At 58.7% G+C, this 26,993-nt stretch overlaps 1 protein-coding gene across 1 annotated transcript in view; it reads left to right on the top strand.

The window, feature by feature from the left end:
* Window positions 1-26,993, top strand: part of LOC118641141 (proline-rich protein 5) — an 88,935-nt gene that overhangs the window by 48,582 nt on the left and 13,360 nt on the right. The window contains exons 5-10 of the mRNA XM_036278201.1: window positions 1,596-1,739; window positions 12,193-12,280; window positions 17,304-17,435; window positions 18,334-18,420; window positions 20,579-20,677; window positions 21,673-21,783. Coding sequence (XP_036134094.1) covers window positions 1,596-1,739; window positions 12,193-12,280; window positions 17,304-17,435; window positions 18,334-18,420; window positions 20,579-20,677; window positions 21,673-21,783 — 661 coding nt within the window. The remainder of the gene's footprint in view (window positions 1-1,595; window positions 1,740-12,192; window positions 12,281-17,303; window positions 17,436-18,333; window positions 18,421-20,578; window positions 20,678-21,672; window positions 21,784-26,993) is intronic.

The raw sequence follows: 26,993 nt of genomic DNA, 5'->3' as shown, positions 1-26,993 counted from the left end.
TTTGCTGGCCTCAGTTACCTGCTCCATAAAATGGGTACAGGAGTGAGTGTGCGTATCTCTGAGGGAGGTGGCGAGGCAGGCGTGATGGTGTCCTGGACGCCCGTGGGCCCTGCAGATGCCGTGCCCACCCCCACTGCCCTCCACGCTGCTCTCCTGGACACAGGCTGGCTGGTGAGAGGGAGCCCTGTCCAGGGATATGTGTGAAATGCCCTGGGTTCCATGTGCTTCTTCCTCAGGGTGTCGGAAGGACTCCATGCCCAGACCCCCCCGAGGTGGCATCACGACAGTGTGCCTGGGCCACCCTGCCCACCCGCAGAGCATGTCCCGGCTGGACTTGGAGGAGCTGGCCGAAATAGGTACAAGTATGTTCCTATTCCCCGGCACCTCCGTGGCCTCTCCTCTTATGAAGACAGCCATGTTGGGGCCAGGGCCCGGCCTTCTCAGTGCGACCTCACCTTACTCACGTCCTCTCTGAAGGCACTGTTTCCAGTAAGGCCGCACGGAGTTCCGGGGAGACAGGAATTTAGGAGGGACACTGTTCAACCCGGTGCATCTGGGGACCGGACTCTACCCTGACTTGCAATTTGAGGTCCCCCTTGTTGTCTAGCTGGAAAGATTTCTGAAAGACCCTCCCCTGGCGCATGAAGGAGCCGCCCCTTCTAAAATTCAACCATGGAAGGCGGCACGTTCTGCCCGTCTCATAGCGCAGGGCCAGTGTCTGCCCTCAGCCCCGCCGCGGCTTCCGCCAGCCGCCAGTGTGGCATCTTTCGAGAAGGGCCCGGGTCAGGATTCGGAGCTGGGAGACCGAGTTCGAGTCCACACCCTGCTGCCAGTTAGCAGTGGGACCTTAGGAAGTCGTTCCCCTTCCCTGAGCCTCAGTTTCCACTCCTGTCAGAATAGAGGCCAATATCCAGCCCTCAGGTCTCATTTTTCTTATTCCACGGTGCTCACACCGAGCAGGTGCACAGTGGGTGCACAGGACAGGAGGGTATACAGTGGGTACACACTGAGTGGGTGCATAGTGGATGCACAGCAAAGGTGGGTGCATAGTGGGTGCACAGGATGGGCGGGTATACAGTGGGTACACACTGGGTGTGTAGTGGGTGCACAGCACAGTTTAGTGCACAGAGGGTGCATAGAACGGGCAGGTATACAGTGGGTACACACTGAGTGGGTGCATAGTGGGTGCACAGTGGAGGTGGGTGCATAGTGGGTACACAGGACAGGTGTGTATACAGTGGGTACACACTGAGTGGGTGCATAGTGGGTGCACAGTGGAGGTGGGTACATAGTGGGTGCACAGGACGGGCGGGTATACAGTGGGTACACACTGAGTGGGTGCATAGTGGATGCACAGCAGAGGTGGGTGCATAGTGGGTGCACAGGATGGGCGGGTATACAGTGGGTACACACTGGGTGTGTAGTGGGTGCACAGCAGAGGTTAGCGCACAGAGGGTGCACAGGACGGGCGGGTATACAGTGGGTACACACTGAGTGGGTGCACAGATGAGGCATGGTGACTGTCCTGTAGAAAGATGTCCTCCTGCTTCCTGGAGAACACAGCTGACTTCCTCTGGTCCTCCTTGTCCGCGTAGAGCTGCAGAGAGATGAGGAGGAGGCAGCCATTCTGGGCACAGTGAGAAGACCCTCCGTGGAGCCCACAGCCAGCCAGGGCCCAGCACTGAGCATGAATCACCCCTTCTACGATGTGGCCAGACATGGCATCCTGCAGGTGGCAGGTGAGTTTCAGCTGGGTGGTCCCAGGGACACGGACAGTGCCAGCCTTCCTGTGGGCCCTGTGGCATGGGGTGGGCTTACTGGGGCTGCTTCCCTCCCGCTTGGCTGTGCCCACGGAATGAAAACCACAACAGGAACTGACGTTCCTGCCAGCGTTTTGGAGAAGCAGATGACACGCCTGTCCGGGTCCAGGCCGGGTGTCCTGAGAAGCCCCGGCTGTGTCCTGCCATTCTTTGGCAAGCAGAGACCGAGATGACATGGATTCATTAACCAAAGACACAGCCACGCCACGTGGCAATGAAAGCAACAAACATCTGCAAAAACTCAAGACCCGCCCCACGCCCCGTGGGCGCTCAGCGGGAGGCAGTGGTCACTTTAATTAGGCCTGGGGGGGGGACGGGGGGGCGTGCGGGCGATAGTCCGGGCCCTCCAGAGAAGCAGGACCCATGGGGTACAGAGAGACGTCGGCGAGAGGAGGTTTCCTGCAGGAATTGCGCACACGCTGTGGAGGCTCAGAAGCCCCGTCTGTGAGCCAGGGCCCCGCGAGAGCTGACGGTCCCGGTCGGAGGCCAGGGGCCCGAGAACCAGCAGCGCTGAGGCCACAAGGATCCTCGGGCCGGAGAAGACGGCTGTCCAGCTCGTGCAGAGCACGCCCGCCCTTCCTCCACCCTTCCCTGTGCGGACCCTCACCGGGTGGGTCGGCCGTCTGCGCTGGGGAGGGTGGTCATTACTCGGCCTCCGATCAGATGCCGGTCTGTTCTGCACACACCCTCACACACGCCCAGGAGTAATGCTTTACCGGCGGTCGCGGGGTCCCTGAGCCCAGTGATGCTGACCCCAGCGCACCCCCTTCTCTGTCCCTCCAGTTAGCTCTTGTCCCCAAGGAGCTGGACTCTTGATGAGCAGGGGTCTCAATAGCCAGAGTCCTCAGAGATGCGAAAAGCAAACATTTTGGTGTCTGCCGAGCACAGGAGAACGCCGAAGTGATGGGCTTTTTTTTTTTTTTAATTAATTTTTGTTACAGATGTTTCTCCTTTTTTCCCCATTGACACCCTTCTCCCCAGCCCCCCACCCCATCCCCGGCTTTGTTATTCATGTCCATCGGTTATGCATACATGCATATAAGTTCTGTGGTTTGCCCCCCACTTCTGAGGATTGTCAGCCTGTACCCCACTTCCACGTCTCTGGATCTACCCTGTTCCTCAGACTGTTATGTTCATTATATTCCACAAATAAGAGAGATCATGTGATATTTGTCTTTCTCTGCTTGGCTTGTTTTGCTTAGGATAATACTCTCCAGGTCCCTCCATGTCATCTCAAAGGATAAGAGATCTTTCTTTCTTACAGCTGCGTAGTACTCCATTGTGTACATGTACCACTGCTTTTTTATCCATTCGTCTACTGATGGACACTGAGCTGTTTCCAGATCTTAGCTATTGTAAATAGTGCTGCTATGAACATGGGGTACATATATTCTTTCTGATACGTGTTTCAGGCTTCTTAGGGTATGATCCTAGAGGTGGGATCACTGGGTCAATTGGTAACTCAATTTTTAATTTTTTGAGGTAACACCATAGTGTTTTCCATAGTGTCTGCACCAGTCTGCATTCCCACCAGCAGTGTATTAGAGTCCCCTTTTCTCCACACCCTCGCCAACACTTGTTGTTTGATGATTTGTTGATGGCGGCCATTCTGACAGGTGTGAAGAGATACCTCATTGTTTTAATTTGCATCTCTCTGATGATTAGTGATGTTGAGCATTTCTTCATATGTCTCTTAGCCATTTGTATGTCCTGCTTAGAGAGGTGTCTTTTCAGCTCCTCTGCCCATTTTTTAATTGGTTTCTTTGTCTTCCTTTTTGTTGAGTTGTATGAGCACTCTATATACATTGGAAATTAACCCCTTATCTGATGTATCATTGGCAGTGATGTTCTCCCATAGAGTGGGTTCCCTTTCCATTTTGATGGTTGTTTCTTTTGCTGTGCAGATGCTTTTTAGTTTGATGTAGTCCCATGAGTTCATTTTTTCCTTTGTTTCTGTTGCCTTAGATGATGTATCAGTGAAAATTCTATGATGTCCGAAAACTTTGTTGCCTACAGATGACGGGCTTTGACAGGTGGCCAACCACAACAAGCCCCAGATGTCCTCTTAGAAAACCTTTAGGGTTTGGGTGAAAGGGATGGATGCTGGACTGCAGGTGGGGGACATGGACCCACAGATCCCGTCCCACCAAAGGAAGGCAGGAAATATACAGAGTGTCCCAAATATACAGGGTGGCAATAGATTCTGTTACATTTTGAAAATGAAATGTATTTTACTAAACACTGGCTTTATGATTATTTAAAGTGTGTATACATGTTTTGGGGGGACAGCCTGTAGTTACTTTTCATAAGAAATCAAAACTATGTTCTTCGCCCTGGCCAGTTTGGCTCAGCGGTTGGAATGTTGGCCCGCAGACCAGAGAGACCTGGGTTTGGTTTCCACTAAGGGCACGTACTTCAGTTGCAGTTTGTACCCGGCCCTGTTGGGGTCATGTGGGTGGCAACCACTCAATGTGTCTGTCTCTCTCACATCAATGCTTCTCTCTCTCTCTTCCTCCCTCTCTCCCTCCTGCTCTATCTGTACATGCAAAAATGTCCTTGGGTGAGGATAAAATATATATATATATATATATATATTCTTCATATTAACCTGCAATGCTTTATTATTCTTTTTTTTTCTTTATTGATTTTAGAGAGGAATGGAGAGAGAGATAGAAACATTGGTGAGACAGAAATTGATCAGCTGCCTCCTGTACGCCCCCCACTGGGGATCTGGCCCAGAACCTGCGCCTGTGCCCTGACCAGGAATACAAACCGGCGACCTCTTGGCGCATGGATAGATGCTCGACCACTGAGCCACACCGGCTGGGTGGTTTATTATTCTTCTAATAGGAATGAATAGTATTTAAAATGTTTCTGTTTTAGGTTTCTGAGATGGTAACTTTCTATAGAAACAGCTGCTTGGGTTTGGAAGAGCTGTTTGAGGTCCCGGGTCGTGTTTCAGAGCACTGAGGGGTTCTGGGCCCAAGAGTTTCGGTTCGGGCGGGGTGGACCGCGTGTCCAGACTTTCTCTGTCCCCTGCTGCAGAACCGAGTCTGCTCCCTCGGTGGCTGTTCGGACCGGACGTTCCTCCCTTTGGTTCTGTCCATCTCGCCCGTGCTGTAACGTTGTAACATTGTAACATTCGTTTCCAGGGTCACATGCTCTTAGGAGTGTTGTCTTTTTTGTTGTTAATCCTCACCGGAGGATATCTTTTCCATTGACTTTTAGATAGAGAGGGAGGGAGGGAGGGAGGGAGGGAGGGAGGGAGGTGGGGGAGAGTGAGAAAGGGATCAATTGGTTGCCTCCTACAATCATCCCAACTGGAGCCGGGGATTGAACTTGCAACCCAGATACGATCCCTTGACGGGGGGTCAAACCCGAGACTGTTGGGAGCGCAGGCCGTCACTGACCGCTGAGCCACACCAGCCAGGGAGTGTCGTGTTCTGGTGTGTTGACCATGGTGCCCTCACGAAGTGGCCTTCGCTGTGTGAGGTCGTGCTCCGTTAGCTCCTCCTCGCCGGCTTTGCCTGGTGCCGGTATGGTCCCGACAGCACCCCAGCTTCTTCCTGGGCCTCGGTGCCGAGGGCCTGTTCCTCCAGCTGTTCCATGCAGAGCGCGTCCCTTACCTGGGAGTGTTTTCTGTCGTCCACGCTACCTACTTAGTGCCTTGCCGCGGGCTCTCAGTCGCGGTGGCCCTGGGGACGTGGCACAGGACCATGACGGGGTTTGTGAGTGACTTTGCTGGACGTGGAGGATGCTGATGGCGGCCACCTGCCGGAGGACTAGGGCAGCCCAGCTGGGAAGGGGCCCTTGCAGGATGGGGTGGGGTTTCCAGGGGCGCAGAGGAAAGGCTGAAGTAGGAGGCGGGGTCCCTGGGAAGTAACTTGGCTGGTTCTCTGATGACTCTCGTCTCCACCCGCTGGGCTGGGGAGCCTGCGGGGCCTGGCGGTTCCTTCCTGGTGGGAGGCTGCGGGGGTCCCCAGGGTTCCTTGTGGCTCCTTCAGCGCCATGAAGGGACTGTGGGCGGCCTGGGGGTTGAGCTCAGGCTCTCCCTAAAGACGCGGTAGGAAATCGTCACAGTTGAACGTGAGCCCGTGTCCTCACGCTGTGATTGCCTGGGGATGGCGGCCCCGGCGGCGGTCCTGGGGCCCCGGGTAGTTCTCTTGTTGTGGAGTAGGGTTCTCACCCACTTATTTTACTTATTTATTTTTTAAATCCTCATCCAAGGATACTTTTCTTTTTTTTTTTATCCTCACCCGAGGACATTTTTCCATTTTTTGTTCAGATAGAGCGGGAGGGAGAGAGAGGAAGAGAGAGAGAGAGAAACATCGATGTGAAGGGACACATCGAGTGGTTGCCACCCGCATGACTCAACCAGGGCCGGGGACAAACTGCAACTGAGGTACGTGCCCTATACTTTCTATTATCATCAGCTAGAGTGGGGGGGAGAAACATCATGTGAGAGACACAGCGACTGGCTGTCACCTGCACGACTCCAACCAGGGCCGGGAACAAACTGCAACCGAGGTACGTGCCCTTGACCGGAGTCGAACCTGTGACTCTGGTCTGAGGGCCGATGCTCTAACCGCTGAGCCACATCGTCCAGGGCTAGTGGTTGAGTCCTGTGTGTGCCCTGACTAGGAATTGAACCCGCAACCTTGGTATCAGGACGAACCCTCTCAACCAGCTGAGCCAGCAGCCAGGTGCTCAGGGCTCAGGTAGTGCTCTGGGCTCAGGTAGTGCTCTGTACACGAGCTGATGTGAGTATTTCCAGAAGCGCTCATCTCGAAGCTCCGGTCTGGGGCCGGCCGCGAGCTCAGAGGGGCGAAGGCGGAGAGCGGCGCGGGCAGAGGAAGGTTCTGGACCCCAGGATCGGGAGGGGGCAATCTCAGGGACGAGAAGAGAAAAAGAGGGACACACGGGATCTGGTCTGGTCCTGCCGGGTGACCCCACATCTTTCCTTTCGACGCCTGGGACCCAGCGGGGCTTCCCTGCGGGCGGCAGACAGAAGGCATCTCAGAATCCCTTTACTTCTGCAGAAAGGTTAGGGGCCTTAAACAGAACCCCAACACCCCGCCCCCGCCACTCCCTGAGGGGCTGCTGCCGCCTCCTTATGCATTTAATCAGCCTCTGGGCCTGGAGGGACAGGACGCTCTGGAGCGCGCAGAGGCAGCAGGAGTCACTCCTTCCTCATGAGCTGGGGTCCCCGCCCCAGACCCTGAACGATGTGTTGTAAACAGCGAGGGAGAAGGATGGTCATGAATTAGACCCAGGCCTTGCAGAATTTGCATTTCATTGATAGTTTTCATTTCCTTCCGTATTATATCATTCTGAAGTCTGTTTTCCATACACTGGCCTGTGTTACCGGAGAACAGTGAAGGGGTCTTTACTCATATTGACTGATGTTGTTAACAGAGTTGCCGTGGTGACTGCTTAATAAGGCGTAGGCTGGATGTCCCCGGGGTCCCCGAGGCTGTGGAGGCTGGGGGCCTCCCCACTGGGATCGCGGGGTTCCCAGGGCTAGGGGGTGCCGCCCTCGGAGTCAGCCAGCGTGAGCATGAAGACAGCTCTGGCACGCAGCGCCCTGCCTGGCAGGTGGTAGCAGGTCACATGGTCGAGCTGCCACGGTGCCCCGGTGCTGTGCCAACTTCAAGTTATTCATTCACTCCTTCCGCACCCCTCAGAGTCCTCTTGTCTCCATGTTGCAGATGAGCAGGTGGCCCGGGGCTGCCCGGCTGCTGAGGGATGGATTTTGTCCCAGGGGACGGGGTGCCCGGCCTTTGCTCTCTCTCCCTCCCTCCTTTTTCGCTTCTTACCGTGGAACTTTCCAAGTGCAGCGGTGTAGAGAGACGGTAAGGGCCCCTGTTCACGCCCGCCGCACGCGCTGAAGCTCTGTTGGATGCTGGTTGAATGTCGATAACGCCGTGTCGTTACTTTGGCTGGACGTTTAGAAATCTGTTGAAAATGCCGAGCGAGTTGCCGTTTCGGTTGTGAGGGGGGTAAAATGCCTTCCCCAGCATCTCCCCTTCACAGCGGAGCGGCATGGTGGTCCATGCACCCTGCACACAGTAGGTGCTCAATACGTGTTCATTGAATGAATGAGTGAAGGAATCGCTGCTTTATACAAGCAGGGTGCTCCTGGGGAAAGGAAGTGGGCCCAAGGTGGGCGCTGGGCTCCCCCCATCTCCACGTCCCTGCCTCAGTGCCTTTGCACGCACGGAGCTCACAAGGGCCGAAGGCAGGCGGCGGGGCTCCCAGCCTGGTCAGTGCCCTCCTACCCTCTTGCTGACGGGACCGAGCACAGATATCTCAGGTGGGAGGGCATTGTCCTGAGCCGTCCCTGCCTTGGTGCTCTGTCTCCGCACCCCTCTGGCCAGGTCCAGCTAACCAGGAGGTCCCGCGTGCACCGACAGGCTGTGAGCCCCACCCGCCCTGCAAACCAGGGAACCAGAGCCGGGAGGGGGGCGGGCTGTGCCTGTGGCCAGGGTGCCGGTGCTGGTTGCAAACCTACCTTGTCCTGACATTGTCCGAAGGGCTCTGGTTCTTAGACACCAGGTTTCTGGGGTCCTCTGAGAGTCCAGCATTAGATTTCTCCCCGGAAACCTCCTCCTGCTCACCCGTGGCCCCGAGATGGCCCTGCCGTCTCCCTCTTCCCTGGGCAGCTCTCCGTCGTCTCTCCCTGAGTTCACGATGGTCGTCGGTCGCTGTCGTGAGGCTGCGGATGCTCTGCTTCCTGCCGTGTCTCAGCCGAGATGGTGCCTGACCCGTGTCCCCACCGGGACACTGAGTGGACACTGGTCGGGTGGCTTTGGTGGGCGAAGCTCACTCTGTCCTGGGATCTGCCAACCTGGGCAGCTGCTCCTCATGCTCACTCTGGCTTCTTGTCCCCCCACCCCAGGCCATCGTCACCTCCTTGATGACCACCCCCTTGCATGGACCGGCTCCTCCTCTTGGTTCCCACTCCAGCAAATGGCCTGGTTGTCCAAGCCGGCACGGGGGCCTCCCCTTGCTGCCTTCTCCTGATCCCCGTCGCTGGCCACTCCCCAGTCCTGGAGGTCTCTCTGTCCCCATCTCCTCAGCCCCTTCCACGCACATGGCCCGCTCAGGCCGTCCCTCACCCTGCAGCCAGAGGGTCTCCCAAACGACCCACGTCCTTCCTCGCCGGCTGCCTAGTGCCAGCAGGTCAGAGTTCACCCTCACCGTCCTCGTCCCGGTGGCCTCGGCCCTGCTTCCCACCAGCGTCTCCCGTGGGGGTGCCTGCAGCCCAGGAGGCGTGTCCGTGTCAGACACGACAGCGTCGCCCAGACCCCAGGCTGCCCTTCGGGACCAGGGTCCCAGCAAGGCCCACCTGCTCCTTGGTTCTGGAGGTCGGCCCCTCCCTAGCCCCGAGTGCGCCCCTCGGGCAGAGCTGACCACGGGCGGGCGCAGGGTCTGGGCCACTGGTAGAGTGTGGCTGGCGCTCCTCTCTCGTTCCAGGGAGCCAGCCTCCAAATCCTGGACTTTCCCAAGTGAGAGGGGTGTCTGTGATTCATGATGGTTTGTGCCAGGGAGGCGCCTCTTGGGGGACCCCTGGATGGTTTATGCGGACAGGACCACTCAGGACGGGGCTGCCGAGCCAGGAGGACCAGCCGTGGGGTTAGAGGAATGGGGCTGTCACCTCCCAGGGGCTGGAGACCGAGATCAGTCAGCGGCCATTCGATCAGCGGTGCCTGCGGATCGATGGATCGAACCATGATTCAGTCATGTCTGCGGAACGAGACCCCAGTAACAGCCTGGACTCGGCACGGCTGAGCCGCCCTGGGTGGTGACGACATGTCCGTGTCCGGCCTCCATGGGGAGAGGGCACGGGGGTGTCCTGTGCAGGACCCCAGACCTCCTGCACATCTGCCCCTGGGCTGGTCCTGAGCTGTGTCCTTTGGAATCAGCCGTGTTTGTGGGTGTGGCCCTCTCCCGAGTTCTGAGTCAGTCTAGTGAATGACCGATCCTCAGGGGTGATGGGAGCCTCCAGTTTGTAGCCAGCTGGTCACAAATGGGGTGACCTGGGGACCCCCGCCTTGCTGCTGGTGTCTGAAGTGAGGGCCGTCCTAAGGAGGACAGCGCCCTTCACCTGTGAAGTGTGACCCGACCCCGGGCAGAAGTCACTGCATGTGCAGGTGTGGCTGTCGGGGGACTCTGCCCGCTCAGAGGGGCTTGTGGGGCTGGCGGGAACCTGCCTCCCGTGTAGCTTTCCTTTTCCTGGGCTGGGGGGTGGGGGGGACAGGGGGGAAGGCAGGGGCCAGAGGGCAGGGACTAGGGGGCAGGCAGGGGCAGGGGGAAGGCAGGGGCCAGAGGGCAGGGATTGGGGAGCAGGCAGGGGCAGGGGGGCAGGCAGGGGCGTGGGGGACAGGGACTGGGGGGCAGGCAGGAGCAGGAGCCGGGGGCCGGAGGGCAGGCAGGGGCTGGGGACAGGGGCTGGGGGAAGTCAGGGCTGGGGGGACAGGGACTGGGAGACAGGCAGTGGAGGGAGGCAGGGGCGGAGGGCAGGCAGGGGCTGGGGACAGGCAGGGGCCGGAGGGCAGGTAGGGGCTGGGGGACAGGCAGGGGCTGGAGGGCAGGCAGGGGCTGGGGGACAGGCAGGGGCTGGGGGACAGGCAGGGGCCGGAGGGCAGGCAGGGGCCGGGGGACAGGCAGGGGCTGGAGGGCAGGCAGGGGCTGGGGACAGGCAGGGCTGGGGGATAGGCAGGGGCTGGGGACAGGCAGGGGCTGGGGACAGGCAGGGGCTGGGGGACAGGCAGGGGCTGGGGACAGGCAGGGGCTGGGGGGCAGGCAGGGGCTGGAGGGCAGGCAGGGGCTGGGGGACAGGCAGAGGCTGGGGACAGGCAGGGGCTGGGGGGCAGGCAGGGGCCGGAGGGCAGGCAGGGGCTGGGGACAGGCAGGGCCGTGTCTGATCACTCTCCCCCCAGCCGAGCACACGGTGGGCCCTCAGAGAATGATGGTTGAGCTGACCCTTTATTTGCCAAATTATTTAGCGCATCCCAGGACCTCCCACGTGGTCTCATTTCAGGACGAATAGTGCCACCCGTGTCTGACCTTCCACAGCTTCAGAGGCAAAGCTGTCTTCCTGCTCGCTCCAGCGGCGAGCCCAGTCTCGGGGACCGTGGGCCCCGGCCTTCGAGGTGGTGGAGTGCTGTGGGGGTCAGTGTGCCCCGGGCACAGCCACCAAAGGTCTCGTACGGGGAACGCCCCCCTGGCAAGCGCGCGAGTGGATGTGCGGTTCCGGCGCCATGCAGACGATGGGGACCGGCGAGTGAGGAGCCCGTGAACCCCGAGGCCGCCGGGTGGGGACTGAACCGGCTCTGGCTTCTGCGCGCGGAGTGGCTGCCAGGCTCCCGGAAGACGCGCTCGTGTCCTGAATAATAAGCAGGTGTCCTGCAAGGCAGCGGGGCAGGGCCGGCAGAGTGTGTGTGTGTCTGTGTGTGCGTGCGCACGTGTGTTTATGTGTGTGTGCATGTGCACCTATGCATGTGCATGTGTGTGCACACGTGTTCGTGAGTCTCTGCATGTGTAGGTGTGTTTGTGTTTGTACATGTGCATATGCATGTGCACGCATGTGTGTATGTGGTCCTGACACGTTACCTTTCAGAGCTGGAAGGGCATGAGGTTGCTTTGTGATCATCCTCACTTCAGGTAAACATCTGAAACCAGATGTAAATACTTGTTTACAAAGAACATGCGTTCGAAGTGCCCATTTCCAGGCGGGTGGGACAGCCTTACTTTCGTCGGGTCCTGTAATCTTTCTGTAGTCAGCCCTTCAGTCATTATGTGGACATAATTCCGCCAAGGCACAAGCAGCCTGGACTCGGGGGCACAGGTGGTCAGACCCAGGGTGGCCCTCGAGGAGACCGCCCCCGCTGTCCTGAGTGGGGCGAGCACCGTGTGTCCAGACAATCCCAGGGTGGCCTGGGACACGCCGGGGGCCACGACCCAGCAGCCACGCTTCCGAGAGGGCTCCTGTGCCCTGTGACGCACACCTGGAGCAGCTGCCCCAGCCACCCGGCTTTCTCCAGGGTCCCGAGTCCTGGGGTCCGCAGGGCAAGTGCCTTACCTTTGTGGGCGAGGCAGCAGCGAGCGCCACACACTGGCTTTGAGGCCTGTCGTGTCTGACTGTGGCTCTGCACTGGTGACTTGGGCTACTGGGCCAGGTTTTCCATTTGCAGCGAGGAGGCTGGTGGTGACGATGAATGTGGCTAGTACGCCCCGAGCGTCGTGTAGCAGATGCTCGGTCGGCAGGTGCTGCCTTGGCCATGTGCTTGCCGCCTGCACCTCTTATGTCCGAGAGAGGCAGCCTGGGTGTTGGTGCTTTGGCGAGGCTCATGCCTGTGTCTTCCCACAGGGGAGGACCACTTTGGGAGACGCATCGTCACGTTCAGCTGCTGCCGGATGCCCCCTTCCCACGAGCTGAACCACAGGCGCCTGCTGGAGTAAGTCCCGTCCTGTGACACACCCCGCCACACACGCCTCCCTGTGCACACACACACCTCCCTGTGCACACGCCTCCCTATGCACACACCTCCCCATGCACACATGCCTCCCTATGCACACACCTCCCCACGCACACATGCCTCCCTATGCACACACCTCCCCATGCACACATGCCTCCCTGTGCACACGCCTCCCCATGCAAACATGCCTCCCTGTGCACACGCCTCCCTATGCACACACCTCCCCATGCACACATGCCTCCCTGTGCACACACCTCCCCATGCACACATGCCTCCCTGTGCACACGCCTCCCCATGCACATACACCCCTCCACACATGCCTCCCTGTGCACATGCCTCCCATGCACACGCCTCCCCATGCACATACACCCCTCCACACACGCCTCCCTGTGCACATGCCTCCCGTGCACACGCCTCCCCATGCACATGCCCCGCCGTCTCTCAGCACAGAACAGGTGGATGTTCAGATGGATGTGCAGGGTCAAAGGCTAACATACGTAGATTGACTAGTGGCTCCCCAGGAAGATGTCATATTGACTGCCAGGTCACCAAACCTGCCCGCAGGACAGCTGCCTCCAGCCCAGGGTGGCTTCAGGGCCAGTCCTGAGCTTTGGCTTTAGGCCTCAAGGCCCTGTTGGGCCTCCCTCTTCCCCAGAGCCCCCACCCTTCACCCCAGGCCCTCTGCATTTGCTTAGCTTCCTGCTCAGAAGGAAGAACCTCCCATTCACTGTGTGGCCTTGGCCGCCGTCACTCCTCCTCCACCCTGTCCCTTGCTGCTGGCATCTGCGTGCTCGTGCGAGGGCCACGCTGCCGCCAGTGCCCTTCCCGGTGGGACCAGTGGGCTGGGGAGGCCAGGGTACCGCTTGCCGACTCTGTCCGGGAGACCTCGGCCGGTGACAAACTGTCTGGGGGGAGGAAGCCACTGGCTGAGGGCAGCCCCTGCTCCACAGGCCGCCGTGGCCACTTTCAATCAAGTGTCCTCCGTTCAGCAAGTTCCGCTGCCAGGCCAGTGCAGCCAGGCACCTGCGGCGGCCCGAGGGCGGGTGGCTAGGTCTGGGCACTTCCTGTGCCCATGGGGCCCTGGAGATGCCCCTGCCTGGCATCTGCTCTCTGACACTCTCGCGTTGTGTGCCATCCCGTGGCCGAACCCCGGCCCGTTTCTGGGCGTTTCTGGGCACATCTGTGTGCCCCTGTGAGGGGCAGAGAGGGGTGCCGGCGGCCAGGGGGCCTCGCTCGTGGCTGGGGACGGCTCGAAGGCCACAGCAGCGGGAGGCTGTGTCTGCGCTCCCAGACCCCAGATCCTGGTCACGAGAGCCCAGCAACTGCCAGGGCACAGCTCAGGGCACGCCACCTGGAGCCCCAGCCCACAAAGCCCGGCTGGATTGAGAAGCGCCTGGAAGCCTCGGGTGCTTCGTGAGAGTCCCCGGACCCACACATCCATCCGATCCGTTGAGGCCCCTCCAGCGGCAGCTCGGGGTACAGGGGTGGCGGCAGAGTTTCTGCCAGGCCCAGGTGCCGGGACAGTCTCAGCCCCAATGGCTGCCACCGGGATGTGCCCCCCCCAGGGAGCTGACACCGTCTGTATCCCAGCTCAGGGCTCACGGGGCCCCCAGGGAGAGCTTCACCTGGTCCCAGGACAGCACTTGTCCTGGGTCCTCCGAGATTCAACACACTCCCTTCTCAATTTGTTCCTTTTGTGACAAAATAATCCACGGCCCTGGCCAGTTTGGCTCAGCGGTTAGAGTGGACCGGAGAAACCCGGGTTCAGTTCCCGCTAAGGGTACGTACCTCAGTTTTGCAGTTTGTCCCCGGTCCTGGTTGGTCGTGCGGGTGGCAGCCACTCGATGTGTCTCTCTCACGTCGATGTTTCTCTCTCTCTCCCTCCCGCTCTATCTGAAGATGCATGCAAAAATGTCCTCGGGTGAGGATTTAAAAAAATAATAAATAAAATAACCCCTGACTCCCGTGGGTCAGCCGCACCCACGGTGCCTCTCCTGGGCCAGGAGCGAGTCCAGAATTTGTCTTCTTGTAAAGACGGAAGGACCCCTGTCCCACAAGGCCGGCTGGCGGTGGCTGGCGGCAGGGGCGGGGAGACCCTGGGGATGGACGTGCTCGGGGCTGATGGAAACATCTGGACCTGGAGAGAGGTGGTGGCCGCGCCACGCTGCCAGGGTGCCACCTGGTTGCTCAGTTCCACATGAAGTTGTGGGCACCACCCCCGCCCACAGACATGAGCCGGGCTGGCACGCCGTGCTCTTCCCACACCTGCCCGGGGACCTTCCCTGCCGGAGGGGGTGGTCAGCGCACCGCTGTGCACCGCTGTGCAGTTGTTCCCGCACAGGGGCCCCAGGGAGAGGTGCCCTCGGGGTGCCCTCACACGTAGGAGGCGGGAGCATCTTCTTCCAATTTAGACGCAGGTGCCCTGTGGGCTTTCGGGGGTGCTGGGAAGACCCCTCAGGCTTTCCCACGGCCTCTGAGCAGACATGCCTGCCATGCATGTCACCCCTCCTCCCGGGTGGGGCGCCCCCCTGCCAGATGTGTGCTCCTGTTTTGGGAACGGGTGAGGGGATAAGCCCACGCCTGTGGAGCTGAGCCAGCGACTGCAGTCAGTGACGTCCTGTGCTCAGCATGCGCGGCAGATGTGTCCAGTGCCCGGAGGAACACGCGTGTCGATGGAAAGAACCGGGGTGGGGTGACATGGGGCCAGGAAAGGTCCCTGCTTCTACTAGGAGTGACCGGGTGGACGGGCGAGCTGAGCGAAGACACTCCCCAGTTTCCTTAGAGAGAAAGGAAGGGAGGGGGGAGAGAGAAACATGGATCGTCTGCCTCCTGCACGCCCCCGACTGGGGACCAAGCCTGCAACTTGGGCATGTGCCCTGACCAGGAATCGACCCGGGACCTCTCCGTCCATGGGGTGGCGCTCCACCCACCGAGCCTCTCGGGGAGGGTTGAGAAAGGCAGCAGCGAGCACCCTCCCGGAAATGATGAGGGATTCTCAGCGGCTCCGGACGCGCTCCCCTTGGAGGTCTCCACGGGGGTTCTGTCTGGGGTGAGCTCAGTGAATCTCCCCCGATGGATCCCCCCAGAGGGCGTCCGGGTGCTGACGTGGCTCCACGCTGGGTGAGCGGGACGACAGGCAGTGTGAAGTCCCGCTGGGCGCACTGGGCAGGGCAGTGTGGCCAGAGGACCCCGAGCCACGCTGTCCTTCCAGGCCCTGCCCTCCCCGACCCCCGCCGGCCTCGGCAGGCTGCTCCGTAAGAAGAGGTCAGAGTGGCGCCCGCCTCGCGGGGTCTCCGTGAGAATGACGGGAGTGGACACAAGGCAGTGGCCCACGTGGTCAGCACCGGCACAGAGGACACGTTGATATTGTTTAGAAATCAAACCAGCCAAGGAGGCGCTGACAGCCTTCTGTGCAAGGAGAGAGCCCCACCGAGGTGTCCAGCAGGACAGGCCTGTCGAGCCCTTGCAGACGGGTGGCAGCTGCTGGGGTTTATTCCTGGGTGGTTCTGGGGACGCGTGTCCACACCACGGACCCAGAGCTCCAGCAGGCTGCGTTTGCCTGGCACACGGTGTCTACGGGTGTGCGCCCTGCCACGGCCTCCGGGAAGCCGGCGACTCCCGGGGATGCCAGGCCGGGTGAAGGACTGGCTGCGCCTCTCGTAACGCCACGGCGCCCTGCCACGGCCTCCTGCCACGGCCTCCGGGGAGCCGGCGACTCCCGGGGATGCCAGGCCGGGTGAAGGACAGGCTGCGCCTCTCGTAACGCCACGGCCTCCTGCCACGGCCTCCTGCCACGGCGCCCTGCCACGGCCTCCTGCCACGGCGCCCTGCCACGGCCTCCTGCCACGCACGAGATGACCAGTGCGACGTCCCGAGTGATGTGGGGGTTTGGACGCTGGACCGCAGGGTGCCCGGGGTGACCACTCCTTAGAAGTGACTGGAGGCCCGTGGAGCCTGTTCTGTGGATGTGGTCACGGCAAGAGCAGAGCGGAGCCGGGATCCTACGATGCGGGAAAATGAGAGCACGGGGCTGATCCAGAAAGAGGGAACGGCTCCCTCTGGAAATGCAGAGGGAGGGGTGCGCCCGTCCAGTCCCAGGCCCAGTCCTGCCTCTGTGCTGCTTTCCCGTGGCTGTTGAGACACACTAGGCGGCATGAAACAGGGACAGTCGCCCCCTCGCAGTGCTGGAGGCCGGCGGCTGGAGTCGGGGTGTGTGCAGGCTCTGCTCCCCCGGAGAGAACACCTCCTGCCTTTTCCGGCTCCCGAAGGCTGGCGGTCACCCTCCTGCGCTGGAGGCTGGCACCCCCTGCTCGTCCCCCGTCTCCTCGTGTCCGCCTCCCTCTGTGACTCCCTCTCCTGACCTCTGCTGTATAAGGAGACGTGTGACACCTGGGTAATCCAGCATCAGCTCCTCTCCCAAGACCCTTAATCACATCTGCTAAGACCCTTTTCCTTTTTCTTTTATCCTCACCCGAGAACATTTTTGCATTTATGTTCAGATAGAGCGAGAGGGGGGAAGAGAGAGAGAAACTTCGATGTGAGAGGGACACATCGACTGGCTGCCACCCGCACGACCCCAACTGGGGCCGGGGACAAACTGCAACTGAGGTACATGGCCTTAGCGGGAACCGAACCCGGGTCTCTGGTCCGCGGGCTGACGCTCTAACCGCTGGGCACACCAGCCAGGGCCAAGACCCTTTTTCAAAGGAAGCCTCAGTCCCTGCTGCCAGGGATCTGACCTGGATGCCATTTGGGGGTCGTTCTTGGCCTTCCACATCTACCTACTAGCTGTGCGACCTCAGGTAAGTGACTTAACATCCTGCCACCTCACCCGTGAGGACCGGGCCCCCGGTGAGTGGACTCTCAGGGTGGCCCCAGATGTGTCTCCGCATGGCCCAGGGCTGACACCCACTGGGCCACCCCAGCTTCCGTCGTGGGGGAGCCTGTTTGGTGCTAGTAAGAAGGGGTGCCTTTCATAACCCAGTCTGTGCCCCGTGCCCAGGTACTTGAAGTACACGCTGGACCAGTACGTGGAGAGCGATTACACCATTGTCTACTTCCACTACGGGCTGAACAGCCAGAACAAGCCGGCCCTGCGCTGGCTGCAGAACGCTTACAAGGAGTTCGACAGGAAGTGCGTGCCCGCCACCCTCGCTGGGCAGGGGCGGGGCAGGAGACGGGAGCCTGGGGTAACGGGTCCCCTCCTTTAGGGCCAGGGACTCTGCCCAGCGTGCTCCACGGGGGCAGGGGTGGCACCTGTGTCCTCACTGGGCCAGCAGTCAGTGTCCTGGTGCAGGCGGTCGGGTCTTGGTCGCAACCACGCAACTCTGCCGCATAGCGAGAGCGGCCACGCCGGTGCGTGAACACGCAGGCGGGAGCACGTGCCCATGGAAGTCGTTTCGGACGATGAAATGGGAACGTCACTCCATTTTCATGTCATGTCATGAACGCTCATCCTTTCCATTTTTCCTCAACCACGTGCAAGGGGAAAGCCCTTCTTGGCTCGCGAGCTATGTGAAAGCAGTGGGCAGGCCCGATCTGACACCCCGCGGGCCCACGCTCCGTCCCCGCCCCGTGCACGCCAGCTGCCTTGGCTCGGCCTGATGGCTTCGGACTGAATTATTCAGGAAGGAGGCAGGGAGGCAAGCTAAGAAGCACCTCGTTTATAAGTGGGTGCCTGGCGCCCGCTGTGTGAGATGCTGTGGCCCATCTCGCAGCCTGTGTGACCCGCCCGGTGGGCTCCCTGCTGCCCCAGAATCCATTCCCAGGGGAGAAGGGGGAGGAAGGGTCTGGGCAGTTTCCATGTTCGGAGCGTTGCCACCTTGCCGTCCGGTGTGCGCCCACCCGGCCTCCACGAGAGTGAGCTCTGGTCGGTCATCTCAGACAGCTGTGCGCACGCCTGGGGGCTGTGGTGGGTGGGGGGGCCCGTTGTCCCCCGAGTTCGAACCCTTTCTAAGTTTGGTTCGACGTCCTTGAATCGGCTCAGGTGTGTCTCCGGGTGGCACCCTCTGAAGTCATGCGCCTTCCCTCAGGTACAAGAAGAACTTGAAGGCTCTCTATGTCGTACACCCCACCAACTTCATCAAAGTGCTGTGGAACGTCCTCAAACCCCTTATCAGGTATGCGGCCCCTCTGCTGACCACTGTCCACGTTCCTGCTCTGGCTTCCCAAGGTCCCAGCGACCTCACTCAGTGAGCCGTTACACGCATACATGTGCTCACACATGCACACAGTCATGTACATACACTGTCTCTGCTCACAAATTCACACACACTCAACCACACACTGTCTATGCTCACATGCACACTCATGCTCACACATCTGCACACACATGTACACACACCATCTGCTCACATGCACACACCATCTGTGCTCACATGTGTGCACACACGCACACACACCATCTATGCTCACATGTGCACACACTCATGCACACACACCATCTGTGCTCACACACGCACACACACCATCTATGCTCACATGTGCACACACCCTCATGCACACACACCATCTGTGCTCACATGTGCACACGCACTCATGCACACACACCATCTGTGCTCACATGTGCACACACACTCATGCACACACACCATCTGTGATTCCCAGATTGCTCTCCAGGGCCCACTTGCCTTCTGAGCCCCTTCCAGTCTCTGGACCACTCTGGGACTTGAGAAGGAACTACCCAGTGTGTCTCGTGGTGTGAGGTGACTGGAGGAACCCTGTGCTGCCCACCTCAGTGTACAGAGTCCTGAGCCCTGCTTGCCATTCGTGGAGCCTGGGCTCTAGCAAGTGCATGGCCGGCCAGAGAGGGGCACCGGGAATGCAGGCAGAACGATGAGAGGTTCTTGCATTGGCACGAGGAGCCTCCCAGAAGCTCTGACGCTGACACCTCTGTCCCCGCAGATGGCTCTGGGGGTCCAGGCAGCGGTCTGGTTCCCCCTCATCCACTAGGGGGAGCTAGTGCACGCAGCTGGGCCTCCCACCGGCTGTAGGCTCAAGCAGGGCTCCTAATAAAACAGTTCTGTTTCAATTATAAAAAATGGGGAGGTTCTGGAGACCTGGGCGCCATAGCACCTGAGGTAACATTGCAGCATCGTGCACTTGAAAGCTGGGTAAGAGGGTGCAGCTCACGTCGTGTTCACACGCGCATGCGCGCACACACACAAAGGGACAGGAGGAAGCTGAGGCGATGGCCGTGCTCGTCACTTTGTGGAGACGGTCACGGCGCACGCGTACACACTCACCCGGTGTGTGGGTGAACAGCGCAGCTTTGTGTAAGTCAGTCTTCTTCAGGGAAGCTGTGCAGACGAGCTCAGCTGGTTGGAGCGTCGTCCCATGCACCGGAAGGTTGTGGGTTCAAGTCCCGGTCAGGGCACCTACAAGAGGCGACTGATCCACGTTTCTCTCTCACCTTGATTTTACTCTCTCCCATCCTCTCTCTCTAAAATCAATAAGAAAACAAACATCTTCAGGTGAGGATTAAAAAAAAAAAATTAAAGAAGAAAAACAAGCAGCCCAGTCGGTGGTGGTCGCTTGGCAGGAGCGGCGCTGGGCGGGCTCCGCATTCGACCCTCCTGTCCCCCTTTGCAGCCCAGGGAGCAGAGGACACGGAACAGTGTGGTAGTGACTGTGTCAGGTGGGCGCTAGGTTTATCGGGGGATCGCTTCCCGCATTACATAAATGTCTCATCACTAGATTGTACACCTGAAACCAATATACTGTGTGTCAACTGTAACTGAAAAATAAAAAATCACTTAAAAGTAAATGAGAAAACATAGCAATGGACACAGTCGTCATGTCCGCCAGGGCCTGGACAGTGACTGCTTTACACCCATAGTCGCCTTTAGGAGGGAGAAGCCCAGTTTTCACGGGGGGACTGAGCCTGCAGGTGGGTGAGTTGACTCGTCCAGGGTTTGTCTGGCCTTGTGGCCATGCTGGCTCCCAGGGTGACGGTGGCCTGGAGGGGACTCGGGTGTGGTCCCTGCCCCCACAGGACCCTCACGGAGAGGAGATGGGTGAGCGGGAAGCCACCCTCTCTGGGCCGCCCTTGCGGCGCCCTGTGGCTCCCGCACGTCTGCAGGGTCCCGGCAGATTCATACTGGACGAGTCTGTCGAGCGCTTGGTGCATCTGAGATCTTACGAAGGCGGCCGAGCGGACGGTTCGGCCTCGGCCTCGGCCCTTCCCGGTTTGAGGACACCTGCTACCGAGCAGCCTCGTTCTCCCCACCCGCGGCCCCTGCCGCCACCCTCCCTGTCTCAGTCTCTTCTGCTTTTCAGCCACAAGTTTGGGAAGAAAGTCACCTATCTCAACTGCCTGAGTGACCTCCGGGAGCACGTCAAGTGTGACCAGCTGGCCATCCCCCCGGAAGTCGTGCGGTGAGTCACGCCCCGACCCACGGCCTCGGCGCCGTCCCGTCCCGTCCGTGTGGAAGGCTCCACGTCCCACGCGTGCCGGCAGGATGCCGGCTCGGCAGAAGGGGCCGAGGGAGGTGCGTGCTGACCGGTGTTTTCCTCGCCCACCACTGCGAACGGATTAGAGAATGACAGAGACCTGCCGCGTGCTGCTCCGCGCAGCGGCTGGAGCAGAGAGTAGGGTGGCTCTGGCGGCGGTGACACTGCGGACTGAGGTGTTCTCAGGAACAGCACAGGTGCCCGGGGGAACAGCGCGTTCGGTGGCGTGTGGCCGAAGCCTGGTGGTGTGTCTGCTGGTTATTCGACACCGCAGTGATGCTCCCCGTCAGTCCCGTGGCATGGGGGGCAGAGGAGCCCAGAACGCATGTGGCCCTCGCCCGACAGCCAGTGCAGAGAGGACCCAATCAAGCCCATGCCTCGGACCCTGCCTGGGCGCCCTCGGACCTGCCTGGGCACCCTAGACCCTGCCTCGGGCACCCTAAACCCTGCCTCGGGCTCCCTGATGCTGGGGGTGCCCTCTCACCTCTGCATCTCCCTCTCTGGGGCTCCCCTGAAAGAACAGGGCCCTCCCTGGCCAAGCCGCACGCAGGTGTGGTCAGCAGCCTTGCAGGGGGAGTGGCGATGTTGAACTCCCTCTGGGTACAGGGCTGAGCTGTGTAGGGAGCCTCTCTGCCCTCGGGACACTCCCAGGCAGGAGGGGCCACAAGGCAGTGATGACAGGCTGCAGGAAGCCCTGAACCCAGCTAGGGAGGGGGCGAGTGGAGAGGGAGGATCACAGAAGGCTTCTAGGAGGAGGTGACTCCTGAGCTTCGCAGGGACAGCTGGCTGGATCACGAAGCCGAGGAAGGGTGTTTGCCCCAGAGGGAGAGTCTGTGCAGACGCACGTGGGTGAAATATTGGCGGCGGCCCCTGGTGGTCCAAGGCCTGCAGGTGAGAGCCGGCTCCTGCTGTGTCCACAGGTACGACCAGAAGCTCCGGGACCTGCGCAAGGGCAGGTCGCTCCCTCCCGCCAAGACGCCGCCGCCGCGGCCCCCTCTGCCCACCCAGCAGTTCGGTGTCAGTCTGCAGTAGTAAGTGAGCCAGGGCCGAGGCCTGTTCTTGTTTCCTCTGGGGCTGGGGCCATGGGACGCTTCTGCGTGCTGGCAGGTTGTCCCCAGGCCGGGTGCCGGCTGCTGTGTGCGTGTCTGCAGCTGCGCGCAGGGGACCCAGCAGCATGCAGAGGACTGGGGACCTGGGGTTCTCACCCCAGCTTTCGTCACCGCTGCTCACCAGGTGGCTGGCCGGCCACAGCAGGGACACGTCTCACCACCTCGGAAGTGAAGTGTGGCGGCGTGCCTTGCCCTGGTCAGGAGACAGGAGCAGCGGGGGCAGGTCACATCGGGAGGGAGCTCGAGCCAGTGTGCGGTTTGTCCCGTGGGGGTGGGAGCCAGGTCGAGATGGCACCTCACATCCCCGTGTGACCACAGTCTGTCCCCTGCTGACACCCGTGTGGGACACAGAACACAAGTAAGAGGTGTATTTGTGTTGGGTTCCACTGCTGGATTTAGGGTCCGTTGTCACTGTGGCATGTCCTGTCCTTCCTGACTGCTCTCTCCCTTACTAGCCACGTGACCTTGAACTCATTCCCCCTCTCAACTTTCTTATTTCTGAAATGAATGAGTTGGATGATGTGATGTTTAACCTTTCGTCACTCCTTGTAAAGGATTCTGGGCCACCACTTGGGGCCATCTTTGACTCTTTAAGACTCAGCTCAGGGGCACCTCCTCCAGGAAGCCTTCCCTGATACTCTAGATTGCACACAGGGCCCTCCTCCATGGCAGCCCCATCCAAGCAGGCTATCCTCCGGAATCTCTCAGGCTGTTTTCCCTGTCTCTGGTGAGTTTATTTTTGTTAATCCTCACCCAAGGATATTTTCCACTGATTTTTAGATAGAGTGGAAGGAGAGAAGGAGAAAGAGAGAAAATCGATGTGAGAGAGACACATCAATTGGTTGCCTCCCGCATGACCCCCACTGGGGCCAGGGATCAAACCCGCAACCCAGGCACCAGCCCTTGGCCAGGAATTGAACCCGAGACCCCTCAGTCCTCAGGCTTATGCTCTAACCGCTGAGCCAAACCGGCCAGGGTGGTGCTGAGCTGTTCATTCATCTTCCCTCTGTCCCGAGCAGTGGCCTGGCACAGAGGCACCTGGATGGCCAGGGAGGGGGTTACCCTCCAGCCTCGTGGGGCAGCTGGACCCGTTCTCCTCACTGTGCAGGAAAAGCAGAGCCAGACGCTGGTGGGCAGACAGCTCAGCCCACGCAAGTCAATCACTTCCTGTGTTTCTTACATAGAAGCCTGTTGAGCCTGGCTGGTGTGGCTCAGTGGTTGAGCATCAACCCATGCACCAAGAGGTCGCCAGTTCAATTCCCGGTCAGGACACGTGCCCAGGTTGTGGGCTGGATCCCCAGAGTGGGGCGTGCAGGAGGCAGCCAATCGATGTTCTCTCTCATCGATGTTTCTAGCTCTCTCCCCCTCCCTTCCTGTCTCTCTAAAATCAATAAAGAAAAAAAATAAAAAATAAAAATGCAGCTCTGGGCCTTTGGGTTTCACCCCCAGACCCCCAACTAGACACACACAGTCGTGTTCCCTTAAAGAGGCATTTCATAAGCACTTAGCGAGTACAGTGTATGTCAGATGGGAGCTTCCTCTGTACCTGGAACCAAAGTTCACCAAATGACACATCCTTTCCTTTTTGTTTTTAATTCTCACCCGAGGATATTTTTACATTTATCTTCAGACAGAGAGGGAGGGAGAGAAAACGTTAATGTGGGAGAGACACATCGACTGGCTGCCTCCCGCACAACCCCAACCAGGGACAGAGACGAACTGCAACTGAGGCATGTGCCCTTGGCTGGAATCGAACCCAGGACTCTGGTTCACGTGCCGACGCTCTAACCGCTGAGCCAAACCAGCCAGGGCAAGACCTCTTTTTGTTTTATTTTTTATTTATTTTTATTTTTTTTATCCTCACCCGAGGATATTTTTCCATTTTTTGCACAGATAGAGTAGGAGGGAGAGAGAGGAAGGGAGAGAGAGAGAGAAACCTCGATGTGAAAGGGACACATCGAGTGGCTGCCACCCGCACAACCAACCAGGGCCGGGGACAAACTGCAACCGAGGCACGTGCCCTTAGCGGGAACCGAACCCGGGTCTCTCCAGACCGCAGGTCAACGCTCTAACCGCTGAGCCAAACTGGCCAGGGCAAGACCTCTTTTTGAATGAGTGTGACCCCAAGCCCCTAAAGGCCCCGGGAAGGCAGGGTGCAGAATGCAGCTGCAGTGACCGCGGGCCCCTCTGGGGGCGCTGGTGAGAACTCAGCCCTCAGAGGAGGGTCCCAGAGATGCCCAGCCAGCAGGCCTGGGATTTCCAAGCCACCTGTGACCCTTTTACCTGTTTCTGGCCCATCCTGAGATCCTGCTGTGCTGGTGTGTCCCGACACACAGGAGTCCTTGGTGGTGTGGCCAGGGCCACTGGCCTTTCCATCATCAACCCCTCCACCTGATGACTCGCAGTACCTTTTGGGTTGACTCCCTCGTTGTTCAGAACCCCCATTGTCTAATAAAACTTTAAAAATGAAAACCCAGCCCTGGTTGGTTTGGCTCAGCGGTTGGAGCATCGGCCCGCGGACCAGAGAGTCCCGGGTTCGATTCCGCTAAGGGCACGTACCTCGGTTGCAGTTTGTCCCCGGCCCCGGTTGGGGTTGCGCGGGTGGCAACCAGTTGATGTGTCCCTTTTACATCGATGTTTCTCTCTCTCTCTTCCTCCCTCTCCTTACTGCTGTGTCTGAAGATTAATGCAAAAATGTCCTCGGATGAGGATAAAAAAAAAAGAAAGAAAACCCCAAAACATGCCCATCTCATGGGTTTCAAAAGCCACCCCACCCGAGTGTTGGGGACACAGTTGGTCATCGTTGTGGTCCTCTGCTCTGTGAAGCCCGCGGGCCCGGTGGTCTTGGGTTTGGAGCAGGCGCCTCTCTGAATGTGTTGACACGGCGTTTGAGCCCCAGATCCAAGGCAGGTGTTAGCAGAGTCCCTTATAAAAGCCACGGTCCATTCCGACACAGGACCAGTCACTGTAGAAGTCGGTTCGTTCTGTCTTTCGGGGGCGGTGGGGAGCATTGAGTGACCTTTGAAAACCTGTGCCACGTCGAGGGAGAATCCTCGCGATCGCCTCTTTAAATTAATATTTTATGCAATTTCATTGCGAACAACTATAATAAAATGGCAATAAGCATATTAAATAAAGCACCAAATATGTAATTTGCTTGTGCGATGAATGAATAAACATCATTAAAATTCATAACCAAATCCTATTCGCAAATGTTAATTGGCTGAGTTAAGTTCAAAAGCCCACGACAGAAAGTTATCGTCTTAGAACAAGCTAATGAAGTTAGTATATTGTGGGGAAGTCAGAGATTCAGGGGTCTTTGCTGGCTTGCCATCCCTGAAGAGAGAGAACGGATACGCACCTGTGCATTTAATACAACCCTATCCGGGCAGGTGCAGCCTGGGGGGAAGGGGGGGGCTCCTTAGGGTGGAAGAGGGGAGCCCATGTCCCAGCTCTGGCAATCCCCAGCTTTGGGAAGTCAAGCTGACAACCCTAGTTTCTTTCTCTGTAACTGAAAGTGAAACCCTCCCTCCTCACCCTCCAGGACCGCTGGGGCTTAGCAACAGAGTGTCAGACTCTATGAGCCAGTTGCTGCCGAGCAGCGCTTTGCCTGCTCTTATTCCTCTTTCATAGTCCCCTCCTCCAGGAAGCCTTCCCTGATGACTCTATACAAACTATTTGTTGAAAAGACGGGTTTTCTCTCTTGGAATTGCCTTGGCACCCTTGTCAAAATGAATTGACCAGCCCTGGCTGGTGCGGCTCAGTTGCTCAGTTGTTTGGGGCGTCATCCCATGCACTGAAAGGTCATGGGCTCGATTCCTGGACACGGCACATACCCAGGTTGCAGGTTTGATCCCCAGTCGGGTGTGCACAGGAGGCAACCAATCGATGTTTCTCTTACATCAATGTTTTGTGCTCTCTCTCCCTCTCTTCTCCTCTCTCTCTAAAAAAATAAGTAAGTAAATAAATAAATAAAAAAGAGCGTATTCTCTGGTGAAGGTTGAAAACAAAAACTGCCCAGCCGGTGTGGCTTCGTGGATTGAGCATGGTGCCATGGACTGAGAGGTCCCCAATTGATTCCCAGTCAGGGCACGTGCCCAGGTTGCGGGCTCAATCCCCAGTAGGGGGCGTGCAGGAGGCGGCCAATCAATGTTTCTCTCTCATATTGATGTTTCTGTCTCACATCAATGTTTCTCTCTCTCTCTCCCTCTAAAAGGTCAATAGAAACATATTTAAAAAAATAAAAACAACAAAAACGTATTGACCATAAATGTGATTTCTGGACTCTCCATTCTATTCTGATTGCTCTGCTTGCTGGAGTGGCCCCGTCTTATCACTGAAACTTAGTAAGTTTCGAAATCAGAAGTGTGAGTCGACCAACTGCTGCTTCTTCCAGATCATGTTGGCTGTTCCGGGTGTCTTGGATTTCCATGTGAATTTCAGAATCAGCGTGTCGGTTTCTGCAGGAAGGCAGCTGGGATCAGGAGGGATTGTGCTGTCTCTAGCTCCACTCCGGAGGATTGCCATCTAACAAGGTTGTTTGCCATCGTAACAAGGTTGCGTCTTTGAATCCGGAGCAGGGCTGTCTTTCCATTGCTTTGGACCTTTTCAGTTTTTTCCGGGATGTGTTGTAGTTTCGTTAATGCCCCGTGGTGGCAGATTCAGGGATGTTCTGTTCATTGGCAAGGAGGACCAGCAGGACCGTGTGGCTCTTTGGGCCTCGGTTTCCCTGCAGAGTGGAAGGTCTCAGCTGAGCTAGGACACACTTCTGCGAGGAGAGAGGTGATAGGTGTCTACTTTCTGTTTTTTCCCTGCGTGCTCAGGGACATCGTCTTTGGTCTGCAGCACCAGGTGCTGTGCCCAGAGTGTGGTGTGCTATGTAGGAAGGCCGTGGGGGGCGGGGCACAGGCCTCTGTAGGCTCTGGTTTTAAGTCACGTGCCAGCCTGACTTGCCAGGACCCCCCCACCCTTTGGCGTTCGGGGGACTGGTCTGGCTGATGATGCTAACCTGTCCCTATTGCCCATCCGCCTCCCAAAGAGGGCCAGCTGTGCAGAGGTGGGGTGCAGCATTCCAGGGCCTCCCAGCACCCCACCGAACCCCTACCTCAGAATATAAGCCTTCAATTGCTCCA

The sequence above is a fragment of the Molossus molossus genome, unplaced genomic scaffold, assembly GCF_014108415.1.
Source record: "Molossus molossus isolate mMolMol1 unplaced genomic scaffold, mMolMol1.p scaffold_m16_p_26, whole genome shotgun sequence".
In the NCBI taxonomy this organism is placed as follows: Eukaryota; Metazoa; Chordata; class Mammalia; order Chiroptera; family Molossidae; genus Molossus; species Molossus molossus.
Note: the sequence above shows the minus strand (reverse complement) of the source record. Positions and strands in the feature narration are given on the sequence as shown.